The sequence below is a fragment of the Platalea leucorodia genome, assembly GCF_965183815.1.
Source record: "Platalea leucorodia genome assembly, chromosome: 7".
Classification (NCBI taxonomy): Eukaryota; Metazoa; Chordata; class Aves; order Pelecaniformes; family Threskiornithidae; genus Platalea; species Platalea leucorodia.
In genome coordinates, this window is record NC_138829.1 from 44,102,040 (window position 1) to 44,127,792 (window position 25,753).

At 48.2% G+C, this 25,753-nt stretch overlaps 1 protein-coding gene across 1 annotated transcript; it reads right to left on the minus strand.

Moving 5' to 3' along the window:
* Positions 1-836: 836 nt before the first annotated feature.
* SPINT1 (serine peptidase inhibitor, Kunitz type 1) lies at positions 837-19,752 on the minus strand. The gene is made up of 10 exons (XM_082317266.1): positions 19,322-19,752; positions 10,636-10,787; positions 8,990-9,128; positions 7,709-7,879; positions 6,976-7,002; positions 6,160-6,285; positions 4,186-4,236; positions 3,205-3,375; positions 2,421-2,477; positions 837-1,458 (listed from the first exon to the last, which is right to left on the minus strand). Exons 1-10 carry the CDS (start codon positions 19,749-19,751, stop codon positions 1,265-1,267), a joined length of 1,518 nt encoding a protein of 505 aa, XP_082173392.1. The 5' UTR covers position 19,752; the 3' UTR covers positions 837-1,264.
* Between the last annotated feature and the right edge of the window lie 6,001 nt (positions 19,753-25,753).

The window sequence follows — 25,753 nt, forward strand, 5'->3', positions numbered from 1 at the left end:
GCCAACCCCACAGGCAACAAAGCGTACCAGGCACTTCAGAAATAGCAGCTTATGCCCCCAACAGATGTCCTCAGCTCCCAGAGGTACAAGCCTGGACAACAGAGGTGCAGCAGTACAAATCTGGGAAGCAAACAGCCTACAGGGAAACAGATGGGGGACCTCACCGAAGCAGGGATGTCACACACTGCCATGGGACCAGGAATGAGCTCTGGACCTCCCGGGGCTGGGCTCATCTTGCACCAGGAGGGACGGGCCAGCAGGAGCGAGGAAGCTCGGGGACATTAGCTGGCGGTATCCAGCCCACTCCTGTGCTCTGGGAGATGCCAGGGACTCAGGCCAGGCTGCGTGCTTGGAGAAGAACGGAGTAAAATCGAAGCTGCAGCAAAGGTCCAACTGCGAGGGAGCTGGGTCCTTCCACCCTCCCCTCACCATCAGCAGGAAAACTAGGGACATTTCCTTTCCTTTCATGTGAGAATAAATAGTTATTTTCTCAATGTCTTTGGGTTCAGACTGAACACTGGAAAAGCAACCAGGGCAACTCACAGAGAGAAAATGGTGGACACGTACTGTACATAGGAGGCTGTAACATGGCAGCCAGGCAGAAAAAAAATCTAGGTGTGCTTTTCTGTTAAAAAGCAAAGCCTAGTGATTAAAGCAGGTATTTCTGTTTCCTTCCATCTCAAAAACAGGAACCACTGGAGAGTGTCACAGAGCCCTTGGAACAGGCCTGGACAGTTACGTGAATCTCACAGCACTCAAGACGCTCACCACGACCAGGAGGACTGCTGGGAGGCAGGGCCACCTTGCAGAGGACTGGGGGAAAAGGAGGAAAATATGAGGTTGGGTGGAAGAAAGTGGCACTGCAGACAAAAAATTGCTGGCTCTGGTGAGCTTGCACCATTCACCAACGTGAATGCTACACAGATCCAGTCCCAAGGTCCTTCAGTAAGTTGAGCGGAGTTGTGCTCCAGCTTTGAGCAGGAAGAAAGATGTAATTCAGAGTTTCACTGGATTGTTTGAGGTTAGAAAGGGATAGACATCAAAGGGCATCAAAATGCTCCCAGATCCTCACTTTCCAGAGCAGCCGTTTAGCCAAGACAATCACAAACACTCGTACTGCCAAATCATGGCTAGATCTTGGCCTGATGCTACAAATGTCTTCAAAGAGAAAGAGTCCTTCAGGCACAGGCCTGTGCCTAAAAACAGAACTCCAGAAGCTTTGGGGAGTGCCCCAGTGCTGGGCTGGAGAGAGAGAGGCTGTAGGTCAGACTGGTTTGGTGGCACTGCTGTAAAACAGATGCTCAGTGTCCTCTGTGGTGGAGAGGGTTGAGTTGGTAGCAGTGGCCGGCTGACGGCGGCGGCTGTTCTTCCTGTTCTTCAGGAAGAAGTAGCCGATGATCGCCAGGACCACCATGATGCAGATCCCGAGGAGCACGGCAATCACTACTTCAAAGGCACCTGCAGGGGATACATGAACACGTTAGAAGGGCTGCTCTGCGAGCTCTGATGCAGCAGGGGCAGTCAGGAAGAAGCAAGCACAAAAGCTGCTGCAGAAGCTGTATTGACAAAGAGAAGAAGTGGGCAATAGCTGGCCTGACAGCAGGGTGGTCACTGAACAACTGGGCAAAGAAGAAAGAAGGCAACCACATGGCATAAGGGTATGGCCAGGGTATAGCTAGCCTGTCTCTCCCAAATTATGGTTCCCATCGTTTCCCAGATGCACCACGCCCTCTAAAGGCTATTCAGAAACTTCGGCAGGCTTGGCCATTTGACACCCCTATGAATATCAAGCCCTTCTGCAACGCTGGCCTTGCTTCATATGTCAACAGGGAGGCCACCAAGGGGTGGTCGCAGAAAGCACCTCCTGTTTGGCATAACGCTGTTGGAGTGAGCTATGGTGGACAGGCTAAGTTTGTGGGGAAAGAGCTCATAGCAGACCGGTGAGCACTCGGTCTGCTACAGCTAACCAAACTCCTGCATCATCAGTGGAGACAGTCAAACATGATGCATTTGAGAGCTGGTGTGAATTTGAAGATTAAATCAATCTCTAGGGTTGAAGAACAGAAGTGTAAAGTTTCAGTTCTCTACCGAAGAAAGAGGCCTTACAGCTCTGTGGTGAAAAGACACCAACCTTAATGTTATGTTCTTTTAAGAACTTGTAATGCAATAGCTTTGGTGTTCTTTACAGTTGTAGAGAGAGTGTATAGGGCCATCAGATTTCCCCACAGTCTAGCACCCGACATTATTCACATACCCACTTGGGCCTTCTTTCTTGCAGAAGTTAGTGGTCCTTATGTGAATTTGGGCCTTAGGAAGAATTTGGTGGGAGAGAAGGCTACTATTTGTAAGGAAAGACAAAATATTTTTCAGGACAGGGTAAAAGCAACAAGCAAGATATGTAGGAAAAAAACGTTACTCACTTAAGATAGCACTTTGGGACTCAAATGATTCCCATCTCCGGCCAATGGCATCTGCTTCTGAATTGGGAGCAGAGAGGGGGGAAAAAAGTTTTACAAAGAAGGTTGGGAACAAGGGATAAGACAGGTTTCTGAGGAGCGTATTTCCAGTGCTCTGAAGTGACTGAATGCAGGCAGCATCCCTCTTGACAGCCATGGTACTGAGCTCTCAGGGCAGGCTGTGAGGCACAGTGTAGCTGAGGGTGGCACTTCACAAAAGCAGTAACAGTTTGTCTCCTAACAGATACAGTTTGGCGGAATTATTCCTGTTTCAGCTCTTGGCCTCCACAGCAACAGGTACAACGCTCTACAGTGTAAACCTTCCTCTCTTGTTTGTTTAAAACTTCTGCCTAATGCGTGTCATTGAGGATTTTCTTAATTTCTCCCATCCCACTTGGGGAGGACTGGAGCCAAGCTAGAAAGTTAGATTCTCCTTAGAGAGGGCATACCATATCTCTGCTTAGTTTTGTCATCCTCCTCTGTCTCTTTGTAAACATCAGCACCCAAAATGTTTTCCAGCTCTGAGAAATGACAGGCTGCATTGCAGAAAGATGCTGTAGATACACACCGTTCCCTGTAAGCCATTGGTCACGTTGAGGAACGCTGTGAGGCACGGCCAGGGTTTGAGAGCAGAGCTGCTTTGACTGAAAGCTCCCAAGTCACTGCCTCTTTGGGACCACAGAATTTAATCTGGAGGGATTTTCATAGTTTGATCAGTACAACTCCAGCCCTCACTATGTCTGCTTACTTGTGATGCCTGAACATGATTTCATGCACTCTTCCTCTTCTTCAAAGTTGTTGTTGTTGCCACCACAGCCCCCATAGGTGAAGGGATCACATTTCTCAGAGAATGGGTTATAGTACCAGCGGGGGATGCTCTCGGTGCACTGTCCAGTATCAGGCAAGTCCACACAGTGACCTGGCAAAGCAAGGGAGAGGAGCTGTAGCCCAAGCAGTGTGTTCCCAGAGCAGCACATTTTCTGCTCACAACAGAAGAGCACAAGCACTATGGCAGAGGGAATCCGTGGCCAGAGCAGTGGCTCTCGGGTCCCCCACTGCCCAGTTGCCAGCTGCTCAAATTGGCATTGCCAAGGTGAGCGCCACCTGCCCATAAACTAGCAAGGAGGAAAAAGGAACATCAGAGCATGCAGTCATGCTAGATTTTGGATTCAATCCCCTGCAGAAATGACCTGTCCTCCTCGGGAGGCAGAAGGGAACATGAAGAGCCTAAACACACAGAAACCACAGTTCGGCTCAGGTCTCCTCTACAAGCAAGCTGCATTTAAGCTGACTTGGGATATACTCTTTTAGCCCGGTGACAGGGCCACTGTCTACACTAGTACAAACAAGGCAAAGGTATGGGATCAAGCACAGGCATATGATTACTCATGTTATGCCGTTGTTGTGCCCCCCCCACGCTGCTTTGGTTTGCACTATTTCCAGAAAAGTGCTGCAGGGTTTTGTACGGGCCAGGTCCGGTGCCCGACAAGCAATGTGCATGAGACCTGCTTGGGTGGAAAAGGTTTAGGCAGGAGAGTGAAAGCCTGCTATAAACAGCTGTCCTCAAGGTCAGAGAACAGGCCCTTGCTCATTTTTAGTAGAGGGACTACCCAGATGCTACACCCGTTTTTGGAATTATACAGGGAAGCAGTTTTACCATGAAACAACAGACTGAAGAAAAAACCAAAAGCTGGTAGCTGTCAGCCTAGGCGCTCTGGACGGTACATACCTTGCTTGTTTGTGACATTGATTTTCTGCAGCCTGTTGAACTCACGAGCATCTGCGAGAGAAACATTTCATGTTAAAACTTCTCTTACCAGTTGAATATAAAAGAAATTACTCCATCCATGCAGACATGGGCAGAGGGGGCTTTCCTGTACATTCCTTTGCTATCACAAGCCAGGGAAAGGGAGATATAATTTGAGATTCTTAAATATCTCAAAGCTATGAGAAGAACATGGAAAAAATAAAATGTAATAACAAGAAACTATTCCCAATTTCCGTTCCACAAATACAGAGACAAAACCAAGGAAAACAAAGGCTGCTTTTTTTTTTTTCCCATCAAGAAGTATGGGGAAACTGCTGTCACTCCAGGTTTTAAGAAGTGTGAAAGAGCACTAGTGTAGGATATGAGAGGGCAAGACAGAAGAATCGTATGCTTGCAACCTAAACAGGCAACAAAGCACCCACATATAGGAAAGAGATTGTGGGAATTCTGTCAGAAGAGGGAGGGAGGAGGGATTGCAGACTGGGGCAGCTCACCACTGTGCATTTACATTAGCATAACGTGAGAACGTTAAGGGGACTGTGACAGTGGACAGATTGGGAGAAATCATGGTTTCATTTCCCATCTCCCAACTCTAGGAGAGCAGGTAAGGTCATTCAGTGAGAAAAATATTGGAATGGGAGGGGAGGACAGGCTCTGAAGTCTTACAGACAGGTGCAGAGAAGAGAGTCAAAGAATATTTAACAGGCAGGAAACATCCCAGAAGGAAGATTAGCTCTTGCAGTCAGCAGAGATACGGGAGATGGCAGAACCTGCAAATATAATACTGTGAAAAGAGGTAATGCAGGGTCAGGAGATAAGAACAGAAGGCACCAAAAAGCACTGAGTGAACAGTTAAATCCAGTTGGCAGCCGGTCACAAGTGGTGTTCCCCAGGGCTCAGTGTTGGGGCCAGTTCTGTTCAATATCTTTATCAATGACCTGGATGAGGGGATCGAGTGCACCCTCAGTAAGTTTGCAGACAACACCAAGTTGGGTGGGAGCGTAGATCTGCTGGAGGGTAGGAAGGCCCTACAGAGGGACCTGGGCAGGCTGGATTGATGGGCTGAGGCCAACTGTATGAGGTTCAACAAGGCTCAGTGCCGGGTCCTGCACTTGGGTCACAACAACCCCAACAACACTACAGGCTTGGGGAAGAGTGGCTGGAAAGCTGCCCAGTGGAAGAGGACCTGGGGGCGTTGATCAACAGCCGGCTGAATATTATCTGGCAGTGTGCCCAGGTGGCCAAGGCGGCCAACAGCATCCTGGCTTGTATCAGAAATAGTGCGGCCAGCAGGACTAGGGAAGTGATTGTCCCCATGTACTTGGCACTGGTGAGGCCACACCTCGAGTGCTGTGTTCAGTGTTGGGCCCCTCACTACAAGAAGGACATTGAGGTGCTGGATTGCGTCCAAAGAAGGGCAATGAAGTTGGGGAAGGGTCTAGAGCACAAGTCTTATGAGGAGCGGCTGAGGGAGCTGGGGTGGTTTAGTCTGGAGAAGAGGAGGCTGAGGGGAGACCTTATTGCTCTCTACAGCTACCTGAAAGGAGGTTGTAGCGAGGTGGGGGTCGGTCTCTTCTCCCTAGTAACAAGCGACAGGACGAGAGGAAACGGCCTCAAGCTGCGCCAGGGGAAGTTTAGGTTGGATATTAGGAAAAACTTCTTCACCGAAAGGGTAGTCAGGCATTGCAACAGGCTGCCCAGGGAAGTGGTGGAGTCTCCATCCCTGGAGGTATTTAAAAGAAGGGTAGATGTGGTACTCAAGGACATGGTTTAGTGGTGGACTTGGCAGTGCTAGGTTAACGGTTGGACTTGATGATCTTAAGGGTCTTTTCCAACCTAAACAATTCTATGATTCTACAATAACACCTGTAACTTACATTGCACTCATCCCTGGGCAGATATTAAGTTGTCTAAGCCAGAATTTGAAGTACTTACACTGTTCACAATACATCTCGTCTGATCCATCAGCACAGTCCAGAGTTTCATCGCACTCCAGATAGGCATCAATGCAGCAGCCATCCTTGCATCTGAAGAAGGGGGACTGACAGTTCCCATTGCACACTGCATCAGAAACAGTTGAGATAGCTCATTAAAATTCATTGTTTCTCCCTGCCACACAGATGCTTTATGAAGACCTTATGAGCTGCTGATAGGGCTGGCAAACAAGAAATAAGGCAGATTGGTTAAGGTCTCTCTTCAGTGCCACCTTGGACTCAAAAAAAAGGAAAAAAATAATAATTTCTTGTTTATAAATGAAACATTGCTCTGGGAACAGCCATGCTTCCTCTCAAAAAAGAAGTACACAGAAAGTGGAAGCAAGAATGAGCTACTCAGGAAGAATATGGAGACATTGCCCAAGCATGGAGGATTAAATTAGGAAAGCCAAACTGAAACCTGCACACCGGGCTGTGAGAGCCAATGGTGAAGAGCGATTATTCTCCTCTGCTCCAGAGGTGGTCCCAAGTGCTGAGTACTATGCCCAGTTCTGAGCTTCATCTGACTGTATGCAGTCCTGAGCAACCCAATGTGACTCAAAGCTGGCCCTGCTTTGAGTAGTGGGTTGGACCAGATGACCTCTAGAGGTAATCCCCAACCTGAATTATCCTATGACATGAAAGTGAAAGGCTTAGTAAAGAAATTAGTCTCCAGTGCCTCACTTTCCACGCTGACTGAGTGCTAATCAAAAGCCACAGGAATGGACGTGAAACACTGAGCTTACAGCAGGATTACTCAGTGGTACAGGAGGCTCACCTGGCTGTTGTCGCCCACCAACAGAACCTGAAGAGACAAGGAGAAAAATAAAACAAATTTACCACAACATCATTTTGTCAGCTCAAGATGAAATTTATATTGCTTTCATATCTCACCTAAGAAGGGCATATTTTCTGGAAGCAAGCCCTATAGGCATTAGGGAGGAGACATACGGATGCCCACCACCCAGAGACCCCAGATGAGTAGTACCCATGTGAGGCAGGCCTGCAGGAGCACAGGGGAACTTCCCACCACTAGCTAGATTGTTCCCAAATGGTGTTTCTTTTCCAAGGCTTTTGCCTCCTCCTTAAGCTGTGCACCACAAAGGGCCTGGCAGAGGCTCGGCCCGTTTATCTGAGGCAGCGCTAAGTCATTCTCAGACTTGGCTAAGAGGGTGCCAGGGAGGAAGATTAATTTCATTTTGGGAGTGAAGCACTTCTGGCTCCCCCACAGCACAATGCTACCCTCTGAATTTAGGTTTCAGATGTGACACGAAAATTTGGTGAGGGTTTCTGTAGCCAGAGACACACCAGGGACACTGACCAGGGGAGCAGTGCTTCAGAAGCTGGGCCAGCTATGTTGGCAGTGTAAGACTAGGACTCCCCATCCATAATTAGCCCAGTCTCCTCAGCTCTCTGGGCTCTAACTAGCTGTGAGCCAAGAAGCTGCAGTACCTGCCTACATGGTCATCCCAATCCTATGAGAAAGAGGGGGCTGATTTTTGAAGACTCACCTCTAACATTCTTGCAGGCGAGTTTACACTCCTCTTCCCGTAAGTAGTTATTCTTGTTGGGCTTGCAGCCGCCAAAAATGAACTCCTCACACTGCTGAAGGCTTGGGTTGTAAAACCAACGTGGAAAAGATCCCCGACACCAACCCACCTTCTTAGGAGTCAAACAATGCTCTATCAAGAAAGTTAAATTAAAAGGCTCTGGTTAGCTTGCTTTTCCTTCACATATACAAAGGAGAAAATCTTCCAAAGGAAAGTTCGTCAACAGTGTGGATACCTGTCTGAAAGATTTATAAAATCTTGAACGGCATGGAGAAAGTGAGTAGGGAATCATGGTATATATTTTCTTATATGAAAGGCAGGGTCACAGAATCAAATTAGAAGGTGCCACATCCATAAAACAAAAGGAACTGCTTCTCTACACAGTACATCATAGTTAAGCTGTGAAACTCCTTGCTTCAGGATGTTGCTGCTGTGCAAAGATTACATGAGGTGAACAAGGGATTCATCCATGGCTATTAAACACAAAGACACCATCTTCTGCTTAAAAAAAATCTCCCAGCTGCAAATTCCTTGGGGACTAGCCAAGCACAGTAGGGATTTACTGATAACATGTCATGTTCTTGTACTCCTTCCAAAGTATCAACCTCTGGACACTGTTGGATGCAGTGTACTGGATTTTGGACAGACCATTAGCATCACTTGAGATGGCTGTTCTTATATTTTTATAAGAAAATTCCCTGCTTAGCTACTAGTCAACCATTTGTCCAAGAACTCCTTCCTCCTAATGCACTTGTAATGCTGAACATTTTGATCATTAAACGAGGCCATTAAAGTAAAACATATAAATAAAGCCAGGGACACTTTGAATGTCATGCAGATGGCTCCACCTATCCTGTGGCTTAAGGGAATTGGGGCCTTCACAGCAAAACCATGGAGTCAACAAGACCTTTCAAGTTCTCCTGTCTTACACCCTCAGTTGCACCCCGGGCTTCAGCCACTCTGGCATCACCCAGCAGAGGGCAATGACATGCAGAAAGGATGGGGTTATTGCAGGCCACCTCTTCTGCAAGTGGATGTGAAAACCCTAAAATAGACCACTATGAATGCAGAGACCTTCCACTACTGGTCAGGTACAGGCTTTTACTGGGAAAAGTTGACATGCAAGTCTGGTCTTTTAGTTGTGCTCTTTTCCCATCCACCCCTCTGAGAAGAGCACCAGTAATGCCAGAGCAGCACCCAGGCTTGGAAACTCCAGCTAGACATCTGTGGACTGAGGCTTACCTTCAGTCTGCTCAGAATTCAGCACCATGATAGTGATGTTGGTGAAGTCTTGCTGTTGTGCAGTGTCGGTGACAGTAAGCTGGAAGACGTAAGTCCCCACCTGTAGGTTGGAGATTTCCACCTGATCTTCTTCGTGCTTCTGAGAATGCAAAAGAAAGGCTTATGCAGAAGAAGGTACCTCTAATGAAGGAGTGAGTGAAGCCATGCAAGGCCCATGTTCCAGCATTAGGAAGAAAGGAGCTTGGCTGGAAACCCCCAGGCAGATGTCTGGCATGAAAAATGTCTCAGTGCTATACAATACCCCTAAATCCATGTGCTGATACCCAGCTGGAATAGCAGACAGAAAGAGTACCACAAGCGTCATTAAATATGTCATTTTTTGGGGCATGGTGAAGGCACGAGGGAAAATAAAAATTGTTGGAGAGGACTGAAATACCTGTAGTTTTTATTTTCTTTTTTAAAAAATAAAACATATTATGAATAATTTACTTAGTACATAGGGAATAAGCTAGGTGTATTTAAGAAATATATACTCTTTCACTTTGAATATGACAAATATATTTAGTTTTAGAGAGGGAAACAAGTGCCTATTTCTTTGCCTGCTGAGAGGTTTCTAAAAGAGAGCGAATTATTTTGTCAGAATAGAAAGCTGTGATATTATTGACACAAACTTTTTTCCTATATTTGCTAATGATATTGGGCCTCCGTTTCCATCCCATCTGCCTTTTTGGTTAGGTTTCAAGAGAACAGTGTTGCCATATATCATCTTAATGTAGTTAACACAGCATACTACTAGAGGGCTTCCCCCCACCACAACCCCAACAGTTGCTTTGGTTGGGCTAGGGGGAAGGGAAAAGGAAAGGAGCACTTCCAGATTTCCACAGCCCCCTCAGCACCCTAGAGCTAGTCATTGCTGGTCTTCAAAATCAGCTGTGGGCCTGATGCATTCATTTGCTAATTCTTCCAAAAGGTGCCACAAGAGCTCCATGTAAGCTCCAAGGCTTTCCAGAGCATTTTGCAGAAGTTTAACGGTAATCGTTTCCTCTTCTAAAGCCACAATTCACATTTAACATCTATCAGATAGGCAGTGTTCACACCCCAGAGATCTTGGAGCCAGTCAGGAGATGACTTCTGCTCCAGCTCAGATAAAATAGGCGGAGGAACCTATGCTCTAAAGAGAGGCAAAGTCCAGGAAAAGCCCCAGGAGAAGAGTAGCAGAGCCTGAGACTGGATTATTCAGAGCCAGAGAAGGAGAAGCACCAAAGTGGAGAAGAGCAAAACTAAGTGCAGGCCCCTCACTGAACTACAGGAGCTTGGGAGCAGAGGCAGTTCTTGCACCGAAGCTGCTGCCCTCTCAGGTGCTCCTGGCCAGGCAGATCAAGTGTTGCTCAGGAAGGTTTGAGATGGCGTCCTGGTGCAGGGAGCCTGAGACCTGATGAGGCCAAGAAATGCCACGTGCCAGTAGTGTGTGAGAGGGTGGGGGCAACCATGAGGAGTGCTTCATAGCTTTTGGGAACAGGCTCGTGGGTGGACTGGCTCAAGGAGGGAAGGACAAGGTGACCTCCAAGTCAGCAGCTGTGGGAGCCCAACCTAGTGCAGACCACAGGTGACACTGAGCAAGCTGCTTCCTTCCTGCAGCTCCCTACCTTCATCTCCACAGAGGGGTCACCAAGGACCTGTTTCCATTCATAGCTGACTATCCCTCGGTCATCCGTGCTCTCTGTGCCTCTCAGCATCACTGGCTCCCCCGGCTGCACCCTCATGTCCATGCCAGTGCGGGCTATTGGAGGATGGTCATCTGCAGAAGAAATGCAGAACAAGGCTTGGGTGAGAGGCTGAAGGGTCCAGTCCTTGTCTCCATTACAGGAAGACAAGGGAGGGGGGGATCTTCCAGGCTGAATCAATACAAACTTCAACCAGTGAAAGGAAAACACTTTTATACAGCTGTGCTTCTTGCAGCCTGACCAAGCAACAGGCAATCAATACCGTTATTACAGCCCTCACTAATTTAGTAACTCCGCAACCCATGCTGGCAGTGCCTTTGAGCCAGTTGGCTCCCTGGCCACTTCTGCCCACAGGAACCACCGTAAGAGGCTGTCCCCGTGGCTACAGCCAATGTGCTTCTTACTGTCGGACCGCATCCTCGCAAAACAGCACAGAGCAATCTCCGCCCTTCACTTACGGAGATGACCTGATGTGGGTGTTGAAGAATGTGGAACTGACTCTCATCATTCCTACCACCATCGCCAAGCCCTATGTTAGCATACTTAACCAGAACGATGCAATGCGGGATTTGGATGGGAAATATCCCTCCTCCACCTCATCTCCCACCCCACTCTCTGACATGCATGTCTTAAAAAAAGCACACAAATGCCATTCACAAGATCATTATTTTTGTGCCATTCCATGGATTAGCTTACCAGCAGCCTCCACAATCCATTAAACACTTTTCCAGGCTGTAAGAGATGAAAACTGATGCCAGCAAGAACAGCCTATACAATGACACCATTGAGCCTGACTCATAACTCCTTTTGGCCTGAACGTCTCTGATCGCAGGCTTCCTGCATAGCTCAGCCCATAAAACTCCACCTGGTAGCGCCTGTACCAAGTCCAAGACTCAATGTTCAAGTTCAGCCTGAGTCTTTTGTAAAGACATTGATTGTCATTTATAAGCTAGATATAAATCACTCTACCATTACACTGTTATATCGACTGTGACTGAAGAAGAGGATTAGTGCCCAAACCCCTTAGAAAACTACTCCATCAGCTACTTATTTTCACTGCTGTAGATTTGCTCCTAATTTTCTGTTTGAGTGTTTCTGGATTCAGGTCCCAGCTGCTGACACTTGCTAGAGCCTCCTGAAGGGACCTTTAATATAAGGCATATATACTAACAAACCTGTCATTCAAAACAAGCTACTTTTTAGTTCTTTCATCACTAAATTCAGTAGGATAGAGGCCTTTGCAACACATATTCCAGATCAGTTACCACAAATCCACCCAGAATCTTCTATGTTCTAGTATCTTTTACCAAATGAAGACATATTCATTCTATTCTGGTCTTACAAATGCTGCTGCCGCCAGGGATTCACAGGAGAAACAAACCTTCCCTTGTCTGCACGTTTGAGCACTGCGCTCAGCCTGTTGGGCTGCGGAATCGGGGAGGGTATGTGCGTACCAGCCCTCTGAGGTTCCTCCTGCAGCCGAGATACTCATATTATTGAGCTTAATCCAACCACCAAAAGAGGCAGAGGATTCCCAGCTGGACTGAAAGAGGCCAGGAAGACAACAGAACAACATCATCACAAGCAACAACAACAACATCACAAGCAGAGGTGCCCACCCTGGTGTCCTGTCAGCTTTGCGTGAGGCATACCTTCCTGCTGCTCCTTCCTCAGGGCTGCATCCCAGAGTGATGGGTCCTGTCTCAATCAGGCATAAAGACTGCTTGCTGAAAGACACCAAGCAGGGCCAAGAGAGCCTGGCACCTCTTGGGTTTGAGCAGGGCCAGTAGAACAAATAAATGGACTTTCGCTTTATTTTTAAGCTGTCTTGCTGCAAGAACATTCATAGGCAAAAGCAATGACTGGAGCTGGCAACACCTTCCAAACCAAACAGGGAAAAACAGCCCCACAACCACCTTGTACACAGCGCTACAAGCCCTGGAAAGGGGGTACATGCCTGCCATTCCTCCCAGGCAAACACCATGACCCTGTCAGGGAGAAGCGCAGCCTGCTCCCTGCCACCCTCCTGCCAGGGTGAGCTCAGTAGGTGGATGCGATTGCGCAAGGGAAAGACCAGTTCTTCAGCACTGCAGAGGCCGGTCATTAACTCACAACAACTCCAAATCACGTTTTTTCCTTGTCATTTTTAAGCATGTACACTTAAAAAAAAAAAGCAGGCAACATATTTCTCCACGGGTCAATTTAGTTACTTTGGGTTGTGGATTGCACAATGAAATAAAAGGTTGGTTCTGATCAATGAGTCAGCAACCTCTCCAGATCCCATCTCTGATGAGCCAAATTCCGCGACCCTCCTCACCTCCAGAAAAATAGTCAGAGTATTTGCTTATGTGTGGTGACTGCCAAGGAGGAACTCCTACTAGAAATTAAAAGAACTTCATTTTCAAGTTTCTCCCTTTTCTCCTTAGGACGTCTGAAAGCTGAGTGACTTTGGAGTATTTCTCCTACACTGACTATATGAAGCCTTCAGTGGCAATGTGGCTGTTCTCCACCTGAGCTTCAAAACCGAGTGCTGACTGAGCCAGAGTGAGTATCAACAAACTGCTCATAGAAGGGAGATTCTCCATTCAGTTTGGTTTGCTCTGAAAGTCTGTTTGAAAAACGAAAGTTACCTTTGCTATAATGCTCTTTTGACTATGGAAAGTTTCTGCTGTAAAACTCTGTAATTAACAGGGAGAGTAAAGCTTTATGATGCTGTTGTGTGTCGCCCTCTTTATTGTGGAACGCATGCTCCTGGAGTCACGTCATTAAGTAACAACTTCTGCTTCCATTTATAAAATACATCAGAAAGTGAAATATCTTCTCTTTATGATCCCAGAGAAAAGCTTGGTAGAGTAAATCCAAAATGTTTAAAACCAAATTTATATGGCTCACAGTGTATTCATGCCTCAGTCCCTGTTTTTTGCTTTTTTTAAAAATTTCATCTAGTTTTAAGGCTTATGCAGTCAGTGGTTTGTCTGGCTTCACCTCTAACAACGAGTAAACTTGAACCAAAGTTGATGGGGGAACACGAATCTAAAAGATATTAAATTCCTACAAGGGCTGCAAAAGTAAGCATCTAGGTGGGGGGAGAGACCCCACTAGGGACCTCGTTATGTGAACATGCAGGCACCAGTGAAGTTAAGCAGCAGAAAGCACTTGCAAAGCTCCCAGTTTGGGGATTTCTTTTTCGGAGCTCAGATATCAGCTCTTGCCCTCAAGACACAAATTCACAGAAAACCAGATTTCCTCCATTCCAGCGCTCATGCAGGTACACCCTAAGTACTTGAGACTATAAAGCGATGCTTGAGAATACCTCAGAGTGATTTGAGGTTGCCACTAGAGAGAGCTGGAAAGCTTTCTCGTGGTCACTGAGGGGCTCTGACAGCCCGCTGTTGTCTGCCATTGCAGGAGCAGCTTACAAAAGAGACGAGTGCGGCTTGCACCGGGGACACTGAGGCACTGCGAAGGGAAGGACCTCACTGGGGGCAAAAGCCACTGCTCAAAGCCACTGGGCAGGCCAGTAGCAGAGACAGGAGCAGAAATGAGGCCACCCAAATTCCAGCGTCCCTGAAACACGCAACCTCAGAGATTTCAAGCGTCAGAAGCCAGCTGGGCCTGCTTGCTGCAAAAGCAGGTGGGCAGAGGCGGGCAGCAGCACAGCTCTCCCCACAAATGCTAAAGCTCTGCTCGTGCGTTGCTTCCAGGGAAGTCATTCAAAAGTGAACAGCTTTCAGGGAGGGTTCATTCAAATCTCACCCATCGACAGCAGAAAACTCTCTATTGTAACAGGCAAAGGCAATGAAGGATGCTGCTGCTGCCACAGTGTTGATTTGCCTGAGGAGGGGGAGAGGGAGAAGGGAACAAGGTAATGCAACATAGCGCCTGGAGAAAGAGAAATACAGGCTCTTTCTGTAGGGATTCATCCTGGCTGGGCAGCAAATACAGTCATGATAGAGCCATATAGTTTTCTGACAATTCATGCGAGTGAAGCAGCTCTCAGCATTAATTTCTAGAGGCTTCTGTAGTGGTTTGTAAGAGGTGCACACAGCAGGTCAACTTAATCTCTCTAAAACAATACAGCACAACTGAACGAATTATGTTCTCAGAATAATGCAATCTGCTGCTGCCACTAGGCTCCTTCCATCCTTCCTCAGGGTGTGGGAAACCGGTCCGATTTGCTTCAGTGAGCACAAGGAAAGACTCTCCTGCTGGTCTTCACGCCATTTTAGTAAAGATCAGTTTTTTCCTCCAGTCTCCTTAAATAGCTCCAGAGACAAGACGTGAGGTAGCCACAACATGTGGCACTTCAGTACATTCTGTGTGACAAACTAATTTAACAGCAAGTGGAGTGGAAGCTGCTCATCACGTGCTCTGAGCAGGCAGCTGGACCGGCGGGTCTCTGAGGGCCCTTCCAGTATACATTAGCCTCTGAACCCGTGGTGTGGGTAATGAACGTGCAATTCCCCCTCTCCTGGCCTGAGCTGGGTGCTGGAGGACCAGCAGTTGGCTCAGGGCTGAGCAGCATCAGCCAAGGGAAGACCAGCGACCAGACCTGTCTCAGCCCTGGCTGGGGTCCCAGCACCGCTCATTTTAGTTGCACTGGGCCTGCAGAACGGAAACCAGCGCGGGACCAAACATTTGAAGAGGGATGAGCTTCAGACTTGGGGAGCTCTCCTTTTTGACTGCATTACCAAAGTTTTAACCTGCAAATCTCTCTCCAGAGTGAGGCAGGAGCCGACACATCCTGAACCCTGCGGTTCCCCAGCGCTTCCCGTCTCCCACTCACAAACCCTGAATTCAGCAGGGGGAGGAGAGTGTCACCGAGCATTTCACAACCACCACAAAAGGTTCAGTTCAAGAAACGGACAAAGGTTCAGGGAGGTTATTTTCCAGTTTCACACCCAGAACTGGTTTGCCTAGACCAGAATAAGCTCAGGGTAGTTACTTAAACACTGGGCTCCATTATTACCAATAAAATGCATGGTGAGCCTGCCCCTCCCGAATGAGCCAGGCAGAAAACTCGCACCAAAGTTCAGGCTGGGGAATCACTTAAGAGGATAGTGCCTTTTAACAATAACATCAGAGACTTCGGTCTGTACGTTAGCTGGAACAGGAGAGGGACAGAGCCAAGCTGTCGTCACCAGCTTATAAAGGACTCAGAAGTTCTTGTTCTCCAAAATACTGAAAATATTCTCAGATGATATGCAGGAGCTAGATTTCAGCTGTATTCATTTTTGCCTGTACCCATGGGTTTTTCTGAAGTCATAACATCGTAAGAGTGGCCGCAGTGGGTTAGAGCAAGGTTGCCTCTGTCCCTGTGTTCAGTTGCCAACAGTCTCGCTGTGGATGCTCGAGCAAGAGCAAGAACAGGGCAAGCATACACAGTGCTTCCCCCATTGATACTCTCCGAGCTTTCAGCTACTTCCATCAGGCTCCGGAAACGCTCCAAGATTGAATTCACCCATTCAGCAGCCCCCAGCTGTGCTCTCTTTTTCAAGTGTTATCTAGTCTCCTCCTGAACATACATAAACCTCTTAATTCAACAGGTCTGCTCCCTGTAGTAGTAGTGTGGGTCTTGCAATGTGTGGCTTTTTTGTTTAGTGTCACCCACTGGGATCACTAAATATATATGTCACTATTCATAGAAAAAACATGCTTTTAATCCTCATTATTGCAGAGGACGTCTGGAGATTGCCACATGGGCATACCCTAAAGGCTCCTAGGACACCTGACAGCAGCACATAAAGGAAAGGGATGGATGATAAAGCAACATGTAAGCTTCCTGCAGACCTTTAGAGCCAGTCTCAGGTGGTTGGCAATAACCTAGGCTCCAGAGCAGCCACAGAGCCTCACATTTTAACAGCGATACAGCACAACAGCAGGAAGACTAGACAGTTTTGTCTCCAGTCCAAAACCTGGGCCAAGATTTTTTTGCCTATAAACATTTGGGAGGAAAACCTGACATGCCGAAAACAGCTTCCTTAACACTCGTTTCACCTGGCCTCTTCAGGCATCCTCAAAAGGTCCGGAAGCAAAAACGCTGTAGAGCTTCCTTATGCTGCCAGGTGGACACGCTGAGTGCCCAGAGGCTCCTTCGTTTGGCCTCCTCCACCTGCGCCTTTGCCCCCTTCCCGTCTGCCCCTCGGTGGCAGCCAGGTGCCCACCTTCCTGCCCAGACAGGCCCATTCCGCCTGCGGGGACCCAATTCCAGCATCACAGCTGGAGGGGTTTGGGGTTTTGTTTTGGATCTTTTTGTTTGCATCTGAACCAAAATTGAGATCTGCATTAAGTGCCTCATCAACTGCTGTGGGGAGGAGGGCCCAGCTTGTATGGTCTGATTTAGCCCTTGTTATTATTGGCTATTTCTCCAGTAAAATAACTCCTTTTCAGCTCTGGATTAATAAACAGTAATAGTCCTTCGTCTCTTTCCCTCCCAGCCCTCCAATGTCATTCAAGGTGATTCAGAAAGCTTTTGGTATTGGTCAAAGACAATGCCTAAAAATTTTAGGAGAGGAGGGAAAAGTGTTTCCCATGAAAGCACAGCATGAACATTGCAGCCTGATCCAAACACGAAGCAGCGAGCTTCCCAGTGTCCGTCACTAGAGCTGGAGACCTGCCTGGCACCCTGCACCCTCCGAGAGTGCAAACATGGGGTGTAGAAGGGACCGAGCCCTTCCTACACCCGCAGCGGTATCGTGGCGCAAGCCCCACGTGAGCGAGGAGGGGCATGCCTGCCTCAGCAGGCAGAGTATCCCTAACAGCATTTCTGGCATGTTTTTCACGTCTCACTGATAAGCCCTCCTGGGTCTTCCTGCTCCACTGCAGCCATCCCAGCATCTGTGAAAGTAGCATTAGGGATGGTTTGCAAGGCAGCACCTGCGTATCAGTGGCTGGGATGCTCCAGCTAGGTGCCATGGATTGGCAAACACAGCACTGCTGGTGGCACAGGGAGCTCAGTGACCCAGGGACACTTTCTGGAGACGTGCATGCATGCAATGCCAGGCCCAGGGAGGAGGGGGTTGCAGTCTCCTCGTATGGGACACTGGTCCACAGCGGTGAAGAGACTGAATTGCTCAACAGTACACTGTATTTTAATCTAATCTTGTGAAATCAGGATGTACTGGAGATGATGCATTCCCTTTTCCTCCTACAACAAAGCATGTAGGAGTTCAGACAGCTGCCAGCATGCCCCCTTCAGTCCTGGTGATGTGGGCTGCCATTCCTTGCTAACTGCAGCTCCTGTGGAAAGGATTTTGAGCCTGGAATGGAGACGCAGGACAACTACTGCAACAGTGAGGTAGAGATTTACCTGAAGGCCCTAAAATGCAGTGGGAAGCAACTAGGAGGGACAGAGGACAGGAGGACCACTTCTGCCACATCACTGCTTAAACCAGAGCAACACCCAAGGGCTGCTCCAGAGAAGCCGTGCCCTACTCCGAAACTCCTGCACTGCTACTTAGGATGGACAAAAGTGGTCAGTGTGGGTGGGGTTTGGTGCCATTTCACACCTCCAGCACCTACAAGGCTCACAGGCTGGCACATCCCAGCAGAAGATCAAAGACCTATTCAGCTCACACCATCGAGCCCAAGACCCATGCACCCACCTGGATGCTTCCCTCATCATCTTCGCAGATCCTTTCCTTCCCCACCGTGGGTGGGCTGGGAGGGGGTGTGAGGAAGATTACCCATACAGATAGCCCCTAACAGCCCTGCCCAGGCATCAACGTATTATAAACTGGTTATGGTTGCTAAAGACCCAGCCAGGCTAGAGACATCCCGGCCTCGTTAGGCTTCCTCCAAAACATGGAAGAAGGAGGCAAAAGGAGGAATTGCCATGTTTTCAGTATTTCTGAACAAACAGCATTTCTGAACAAACTGCATTTCTTTGGAGACAGCAGAGTGTGTGGCAGGTGGCCAGCTCCAGATTAGTTTGTTTTCCACCTGGTTTTCTGGGTCCAGGTGCAATCTTTCAGAGCAGAGAACCAGGGACTGGGGAAGAAAAACCCACGTCCAAAGGGGGAGTTTTCTAATCAGCCTCCCCCAGCTGCTCCCTCTCCCTGCCCCAGCAGCAAGGACCAGCCCCAACAAGCAGAGCGATACCAAGACACCTCACCATCCAGGCTGCAGCTCACAAGATTCAGGCTGTGGCAAAATGAAAGGTAAGTGGATTGTGTCCTGCCTCCAGCCCCTGAGCAATTAAGAGATTAATGCAGCCCTTTAAAATGCAGTGATGTGTAGATTTTTAGAAGATTTCACTTTCCAACCTCAAAGGCCTGGGGGGAGGGAGAAGAAAAACAATACCTTTTTCTCTACATTGTCAAGTATCAAAAGGTTAACCTGCATTTGGTAAACACTCGCTCCACCCGCTTCAAATAGGTTAAAGAACGATTACCTCTCCATTTACTAGTAGGTAAACTGAGGCACAGATCTTAATTGAGTTTATCAAAGTTAGGGGAAAACCTTTGTGGCAGAGGGACATATAGAAACATCACTTTATCCCAACCATTTGGTAGCACAGCTGCACAAATGATGGCTGAAGGAGCTGGCACCAGCGGCCATTAGTGCTCTTCCAGCCCCGGTTTGCACAGACCTATTACGGGCACCTTACCACCAGATCCGTGAGACTGCATTGCCAGATAGGAATCGTACACGTCCTTCCTCAAGAAGTTAATAAAGCCGGTCTTCCTGGCAAACCTGCAGACAAAAGCCTGCTCGTAGAGGCAGTTGAGGAGAAAGCAGCCCTGGATGCGGTCTTCCTCCGTGCCTGGGACCTGCTCCACCAGAGCCAGGTTACAAGCGGGGTCCTTACAGCAGGCTCTCATGCACTCCCTGCTCCGATGGACCATGGGGGATGACAAGAAGGTGGCTCCATTCTGGACAGAGGCATCTGTATCCAGCACCCAATCCGGCATCCCTGCCGTAAAGTCCTCGAGGCACATCTCACCGAAGGGTTTTTCCTCCTGCCCTTTGCCGAAGTCCACCGCCAGCACCAAGCAGACCCAGAGTACAAACCACGGACCTGGACTCCCTCTGGCCATCTTGGCGTCCCGATCCTCACCGCCTTGAGACCTAAATCCTTTCCTAAAGGAAGGGAAAAGATAGATGAAGCTAAGAGGGATGGTGCCCAGGTGCATGCCACCCCGGCCCCTGGGTGGCCGATGTGTCCCCCTACCCTGCCACTCATCCCCAGGCATGCACTCTCAGCACCCCACCTGGGAGGTCTCTGGTGAAACCGATGCTGGGAGCGGGGTGTCCCCCTCGTCCCCCCGCACCTTCACCCCTCAGGTGTGCCTTCAGCTTCGTCCAGCGGAGACAAAGGCACGGAGAGTGCAGGAAGTGAAAACCAACTCCCGAGAGAGAGAAGGGAAAAAAAAAAAAAATCAAGTCACTCCCCTGCATGCTGAATTGCGTAAGAGGAAGGGGAGGAGAGCTGGGCTGATACCATCTTCCACCCTTCTGGCGAAGGGAGCGAAGGCTCCCTCCCCATGGGAGCCCAATGCGGTACTCTCGCTCACGCAGGTGCAAGGGCACCCACTCTGGATGAGCATCCCACCAGCCGGGTGCTTGCTGCATCCCCGTGCTTAGGGCGTTTCGAAGGAACAGAAAGCCGGGGAGCACACAGTCTGTATCCTCTGGCAGTAGCCCTTGCGCTCCGGCGTGGCCAGCTGTGTGGCACAGAACATGGAGCCCAGGTCTCACTAACCCGAATTAAGTCAACCTTGCAGCTGCATCTGCAATGCCCGCTGCCATCACTGCTGCGAGTGGATTCATGCTCAGTGCAGGCATCTTGAAATCCTGAATTCCCTGCTCTTAGGACACAATATTCCTTTTGAGTGAAAGCACTTGGTAGCATGCCTGGAGGCTGCCTGCGTGGCAGGAGACCCCCCACCACAGCAGTGAAAACTTTTAGTAATCACCCCCCACTGATGAGCAACATTTCACTACTCTCCTCAATTTCATAGAGATCAGTCACGGTCCATTTACAGTGCCCTTGCCTTGCAGGACGGTGCTGTTGGGGGCCACGGGAACACAAAGGCTGCCTGCCATAACTTCCATGTATTTTCTCCCTTCCTGCTTCTACTTGCAGATCCATGATCAAATTCCTCTGTTCAACAGATACACCGGTGTCATCCACCCCCTCTGCCTGTAAACAGTCCTAAAGCCCCTGCGTAAACTGTTCTTATCTCTCTGTCATAGTCCTTAGGAAAACAGGGAGTGCTTGTAATTTGCTTGGACATTAATGAAATATTGCATCACTTAAAACAACAGCAGCATATATGAGATGGTATTGAGTGGCATATATTCAAAAAGAGATGGTGAGCAGCAGCTATGTATCGAACAGCAGGTGGCTTTGCGGGTTTGGGGACCGTTCTGGTGTCCAGTGTTTCAATTCTTGCTGCTTCTTTCTGTACCTGTGATCCAGCCTCATGTATCCTCGTGGGATTTATTGAGAGACCTTAGAGACACGTTCCCCCTCCTGGCTGTCACAGACAAATACTATGGGAACATAATGTTGTCAGAATATTAGCTTTCAATACCTCTCACGACTTTCTATGGCCTGATGCTGACATTTGTGTATAGTACTGACTTCTGTTTGGAAAAGGGAATTGCTTTGATCTGGTTATGGTAGGGTATAAGAAAAAAAATACAGGCAAAGCCTAAACCATGAAAACAGATGGTAGGGCAGTAGGAAACATGCATGTCTGCAGAGCAGAGAGATGTTTGTTTTCCTTATTGGCTATATGAATCTTTGTCAGAAGAAGCATGGGTGTCTCCCACTCCACACTCAGACCCCATCTCTATACCTGGTCTTTAGGACCCACCTGCGGAGCCTGCAAGCGGTAAAGGGAGAGCTGACCTCGCTGTCCTGCACATCTTCCAAATACACGCAGGAGAAATAAAAATGACAAGGTCGTTTCTTTCTTTTATTCTGCACTGCCTGTGGCACTCTGCTGGGGGCTTTCTCTTGTATTTAACCTGGAGGAGACTTTTTCCTGGATAAATATTTAAGGCCTTTGGTCTGGAGCCAGGTGAGACTCAGTGCAGTGCAGTTCCCTGACACAGGAGCGTGCTGCTCAGGGAGCAGATGGCCCCGTCCCCTTTGCAAACCAGCGACCGTGCTTGGATATCCGCACTGGCAGAACTGCCCCTAAACAGCCTGGTTTGGTATTTTTGTCTAACTGGCAATAATCCAATCTACCTCAGCAGTAGTGTTGTGTTACAAAATCTCTGTCAAGGGTTTCCTGCAAACCTGAAGGACAAGACGTCTCTTCTGCTTGTGCCAGGCAACATAACTCCTACAAATGCAGAGCTGGAAGGACTCCTTGATTGGCATCTCTAGCCCCTTTTTGGTTTTGGTTTGGTTTTTTTGCTTGTTTGTTTTTTTAAAATTGTTCATGAAGGGGTGAGCCCCTTCATAAGCTGATCAAGCCTAGCCTTTAGAGTCGGGGGTTTTAATAGCTTTTGCTCTCAGCAGAAGGCTGTGTTAATGTCCTGCTGCAAGGTTTTCTGCTGCTCACCCTAAATGTATTTATAGTTACTTTATATTCAGTTTTCTCGTGCAGTATTGTCCTTTCATTTCAAAATCTTCTCTCCTTTAGTCTTCTTCAGCTGTATTTATTTTAGTGAAATCATATCCTAACTCAGTCTTCGGTTTGATAGTGCAAGCAAGCCATGATCTTTCAATCATCTTTTATGGTAGAGTCTCCATTTCCCCTCTGTTATCCTAATGGCCTTTCTTCTGCACATTTTCCAGTTTCTGGAAATATGTTACTGAATACATCTTGGGATTGTATTAGTATCATTCATAGGCTCACTGCAGAGCCATCTTATGAATAGCATGTGTTTTATGGATCTTGGTCTTGTTCTCTCTGCCATTCAGCTGATCAGCCCCCAGCTAAATTTTTTTGTGACAATTTCCTAAGTATGTGATCTTACTTTTTATATTCTCTATATTCTTAAATTTGACCCATGTTTTTCCGCTTAGCAGATGGGTCTGGCTTGTTTATTTGACCTTTAAAAATCACAGTTTTGGTCCTCCACTGTAGGAGGGATGTATCCCACCTCTGTGCCAGTAGCACAGTTTCTAAATATGCCTTGTCTCTTCTGGAGAGGTTCAGTAATTAAAATTTTAATTGAGATTAGTCCCAAGACTTCTACTAGGAACCTCTCTCTCTTGCAGCAGCTTTCCTCCAACTCAGTAGCTTACTCGTTGCTCTCCTAACCTAGAAATCTCATCGCAGCCCTCATCTTTTGCCAAACGAATAATTTCCCATGACTTCAGCTGAGCTGTGTGTTGTTAATATTAGCGTGAAGGGAAAGTAGGGTGTGTAATTTTTATGACTTGGGAGTGTTTTTAAGGGGTCCTGAAACAGTGAGTCATCGTTAACTTTGTCTTTAAGAAGTGCCTGCTCTCAGTCTGGCAATAACTACTTAGGAAATGACTCAGGGTGGGTAAACAGCACCATAGTTTAATATTTGACTAAGATTATAAGAGCTCGTAGACACGCATGGCTTGTAACAAACAGTGCAGGCGCCTGCGCCACCAGCCTTCTTGTGCTTGCTATGGAGACCCCAGCACCCATCAGCCGGTGGATGCCCGCCTTCCAGAAGGAAGTGACCCCAACAGGCAGAAAAATAAGGAAGACTTTGTTCAGGTCCCCTTTGCCGCCCCGTGCAGCCCAGCTCCATGCATCACCGTCGGCAATGACTTCCTGACAGCAGCTCGTCCCACCGGCTGCTGCAGGTGAATCCATTCTGCTGCGCTTTACCTGGGAACCGCTCCATGTGTAATTAACGCTTGGAAGACAGGTTTGCTTACTTGCTTGTTTTGCCGTATTTGCCTCAGGTTAAACCTCCTGGTGTGGTTTAGGGGTGAGACCCGGATGCAAGTGACGGCACAAAGATGCGGCAAAGGAAGGAGACAGGGAGGGACCCCATCGAGCCGTGACTAACCACTGGTCCTGTGGAACGAAGCAAGGGAAAGGATGACAGGGTGCTGAGTCCTCCTGAGAGCCGTTCCCATTGCATCGGGGGTAGCTTTGGGGAAGGGAGTTACAATGAGGGTGTATTGTTTCTTTGGGGAAGTTCTTGTCTACAGTCCTGCATGGCACTGGCTTTTATTTTAATGTTGCTGGTCAAGGTAAACCCTTAAGGGCAGGAGCACTGGGAAAGGAAGAATGGAAAATAGTGTTGAGACTAGTTACACCAAGAAAGCACCTGCATTTTTGTCTTGTCTACGCTAGGCTTTTACAGGGAGATAGGTATGGAAATGTGAAGCAAAGAACCTTCAATTTGCAGGAATTAGAATAAACTTAATATTTCCCATTGAAGTCACCGTAGGCAACCTGAGCTGTTCTTTACAGCACTTGTGAGTGGAACAGGATCAGCTGTGGGGTTCCCCACGGCCTCTCCTTCTCCATCACATCCTACAGTGTCTGCATCCCTGGGAACCTCCTGACTTTCAACACCTTCAGGCCAGCTGCCAGTGCCTCCCATGAAAGGCTGCTCTCCCCTGTGTTTGTAGATGGAGATTTCCCTGTAGGTGTGAGCAGAACAGTCCCTGCAGGTGTAATTGCACCCTTTCAAGTGCATCAGGTCACAACAAACTTCTTGGCGCAAGAACTATACAGATGGCCTCTGCAAGCCTGAAACGTTGAAAGCAAGCTGGAAAACAAGGAAGATCCCCTTCATCTATTCAGCCAGTGTCTTGTCTCCAACTCTGCCATTCAAGGACTTGCTGAAACCTCTGTGCCACATGAAAACACTGATAATGCTTTCAGTGCTGCAGGCCTCTCTCTGTAGGGAAACAACAAAGCAATACAAGAGGAAGGGCAACAAAACAACATGGGCAGGTTTTCAAAGATCCCCAAATACTCCATTTAGCATCTAATACATGTTGTCAGCTTCACCTAAGTATTCGGGGGGGGGGGGGGGGGGGGGGGGGGGGGCTTCCTCCTCAGTGGAGATGCTTACTCATCCCACTACCTACGAGATGTCTGACGATGGACACAGATAAGCAGAATTAATTGCCTAAATAAGGAGAGAGTCCAGGGTTTGCTATTCCTCTGGTGTGCCAAAGCAGTAAGTACAACTATTTCTCATTTACCCTTCTCAGCTGCTGCTGAGCCATTAGCCTTTGCGCTTCACTTGACTGCCAGTAACAGAGGCAGGAGGGAGGGCGGGCAGGCAGGTAGGCTAGCTCGTCTGGCCTCTTTCTTACCTTTATTTCTGAGACCTGCCTATTTTCTGAGGCGGTGCCAAATAGTGCAATTTTGGGTTGATCAGTCAAATACTAAGTCGGGAAATGTTTTCCTCTGTCTCTCAGCATTCTTCCTTCTCACTGCCCTTTCATTGCCTTACAAAAGGCGAGACTATCAGGGGAGAGGAATGAGACTGATTACCAGTCGCCTGACTGAAGAATATGTAGGCTCTTCTCTGCGTGCTGGTGGAAGGTAGCAGTACTGCTCCGGTGAGAGGTGGGGACTGTGTGAGCTGGAAACCCCTGGCTGCTTCCTTAAGTCTCCAGGAGTTGAAGGTGAGAGATGTGCTCTCCGTCTTTTCCTAGAGCTCTGGGGCAATGGTGCAGTCTTTTTGGTTTCCATGCTCCTGTGGAGACACTGGAGGATGAGGGATGTGGATGATGGATGTCAGGATGCTGGGTGTACTGGGGTTGCTCACTCAGGGCTCTGGATTTTTTAGATCTCCAGCCCTGGCTACATTTTCTGATCTACACAACTTTTTTCTGTGCCTGTTCCTGCTCACAGGAGGGTGCAGAACCTCTTTACCTTGTGGTGTCAACACAGTATTGATACAGTCACCTCTGCTGTCTTCCCTGGTTTACTTTGTGTTAGCTATCACGTTTGCAGCCACAGGGAAAGTGATTATTTTCTAAAACAGGTGGAGAGTGGCTTCTGGCTGTCTTGAAGGGAAACGTTCCTCTCTAAGCTGGGACTCAAGGGAAAGGGGCCGACCTGGTTCTCTGGAAAGATGAGCTGAGGCCCTGCTGAATTATTGAGCATGCACCACAGTCGTCAGCTCG

Coding starts and splice junctions, on each gene's coding strand:
- SPINT1 (XM_082317266.1), bottom strand. CDS start 19,751: ATGGCCAGAGGGAGTCCAGGTCCGTGGTTTGTACTCTGGGTCTGCTTG. Junction 9,129..10,635: donor ACCCCTCTGTGGAGATGAAG/GTAGGGAGCTGC, acceptor TTGCATTCTCAG/AAGCACGAAGAAGATCAGGT. Junction 7,880..8,989: donor GAATTCTGAGCAGACTGAAG/GTAAGCCTCAGT, acceptor CTTTCTTGATAG/AGCATTGTTTGACTCCTAAG.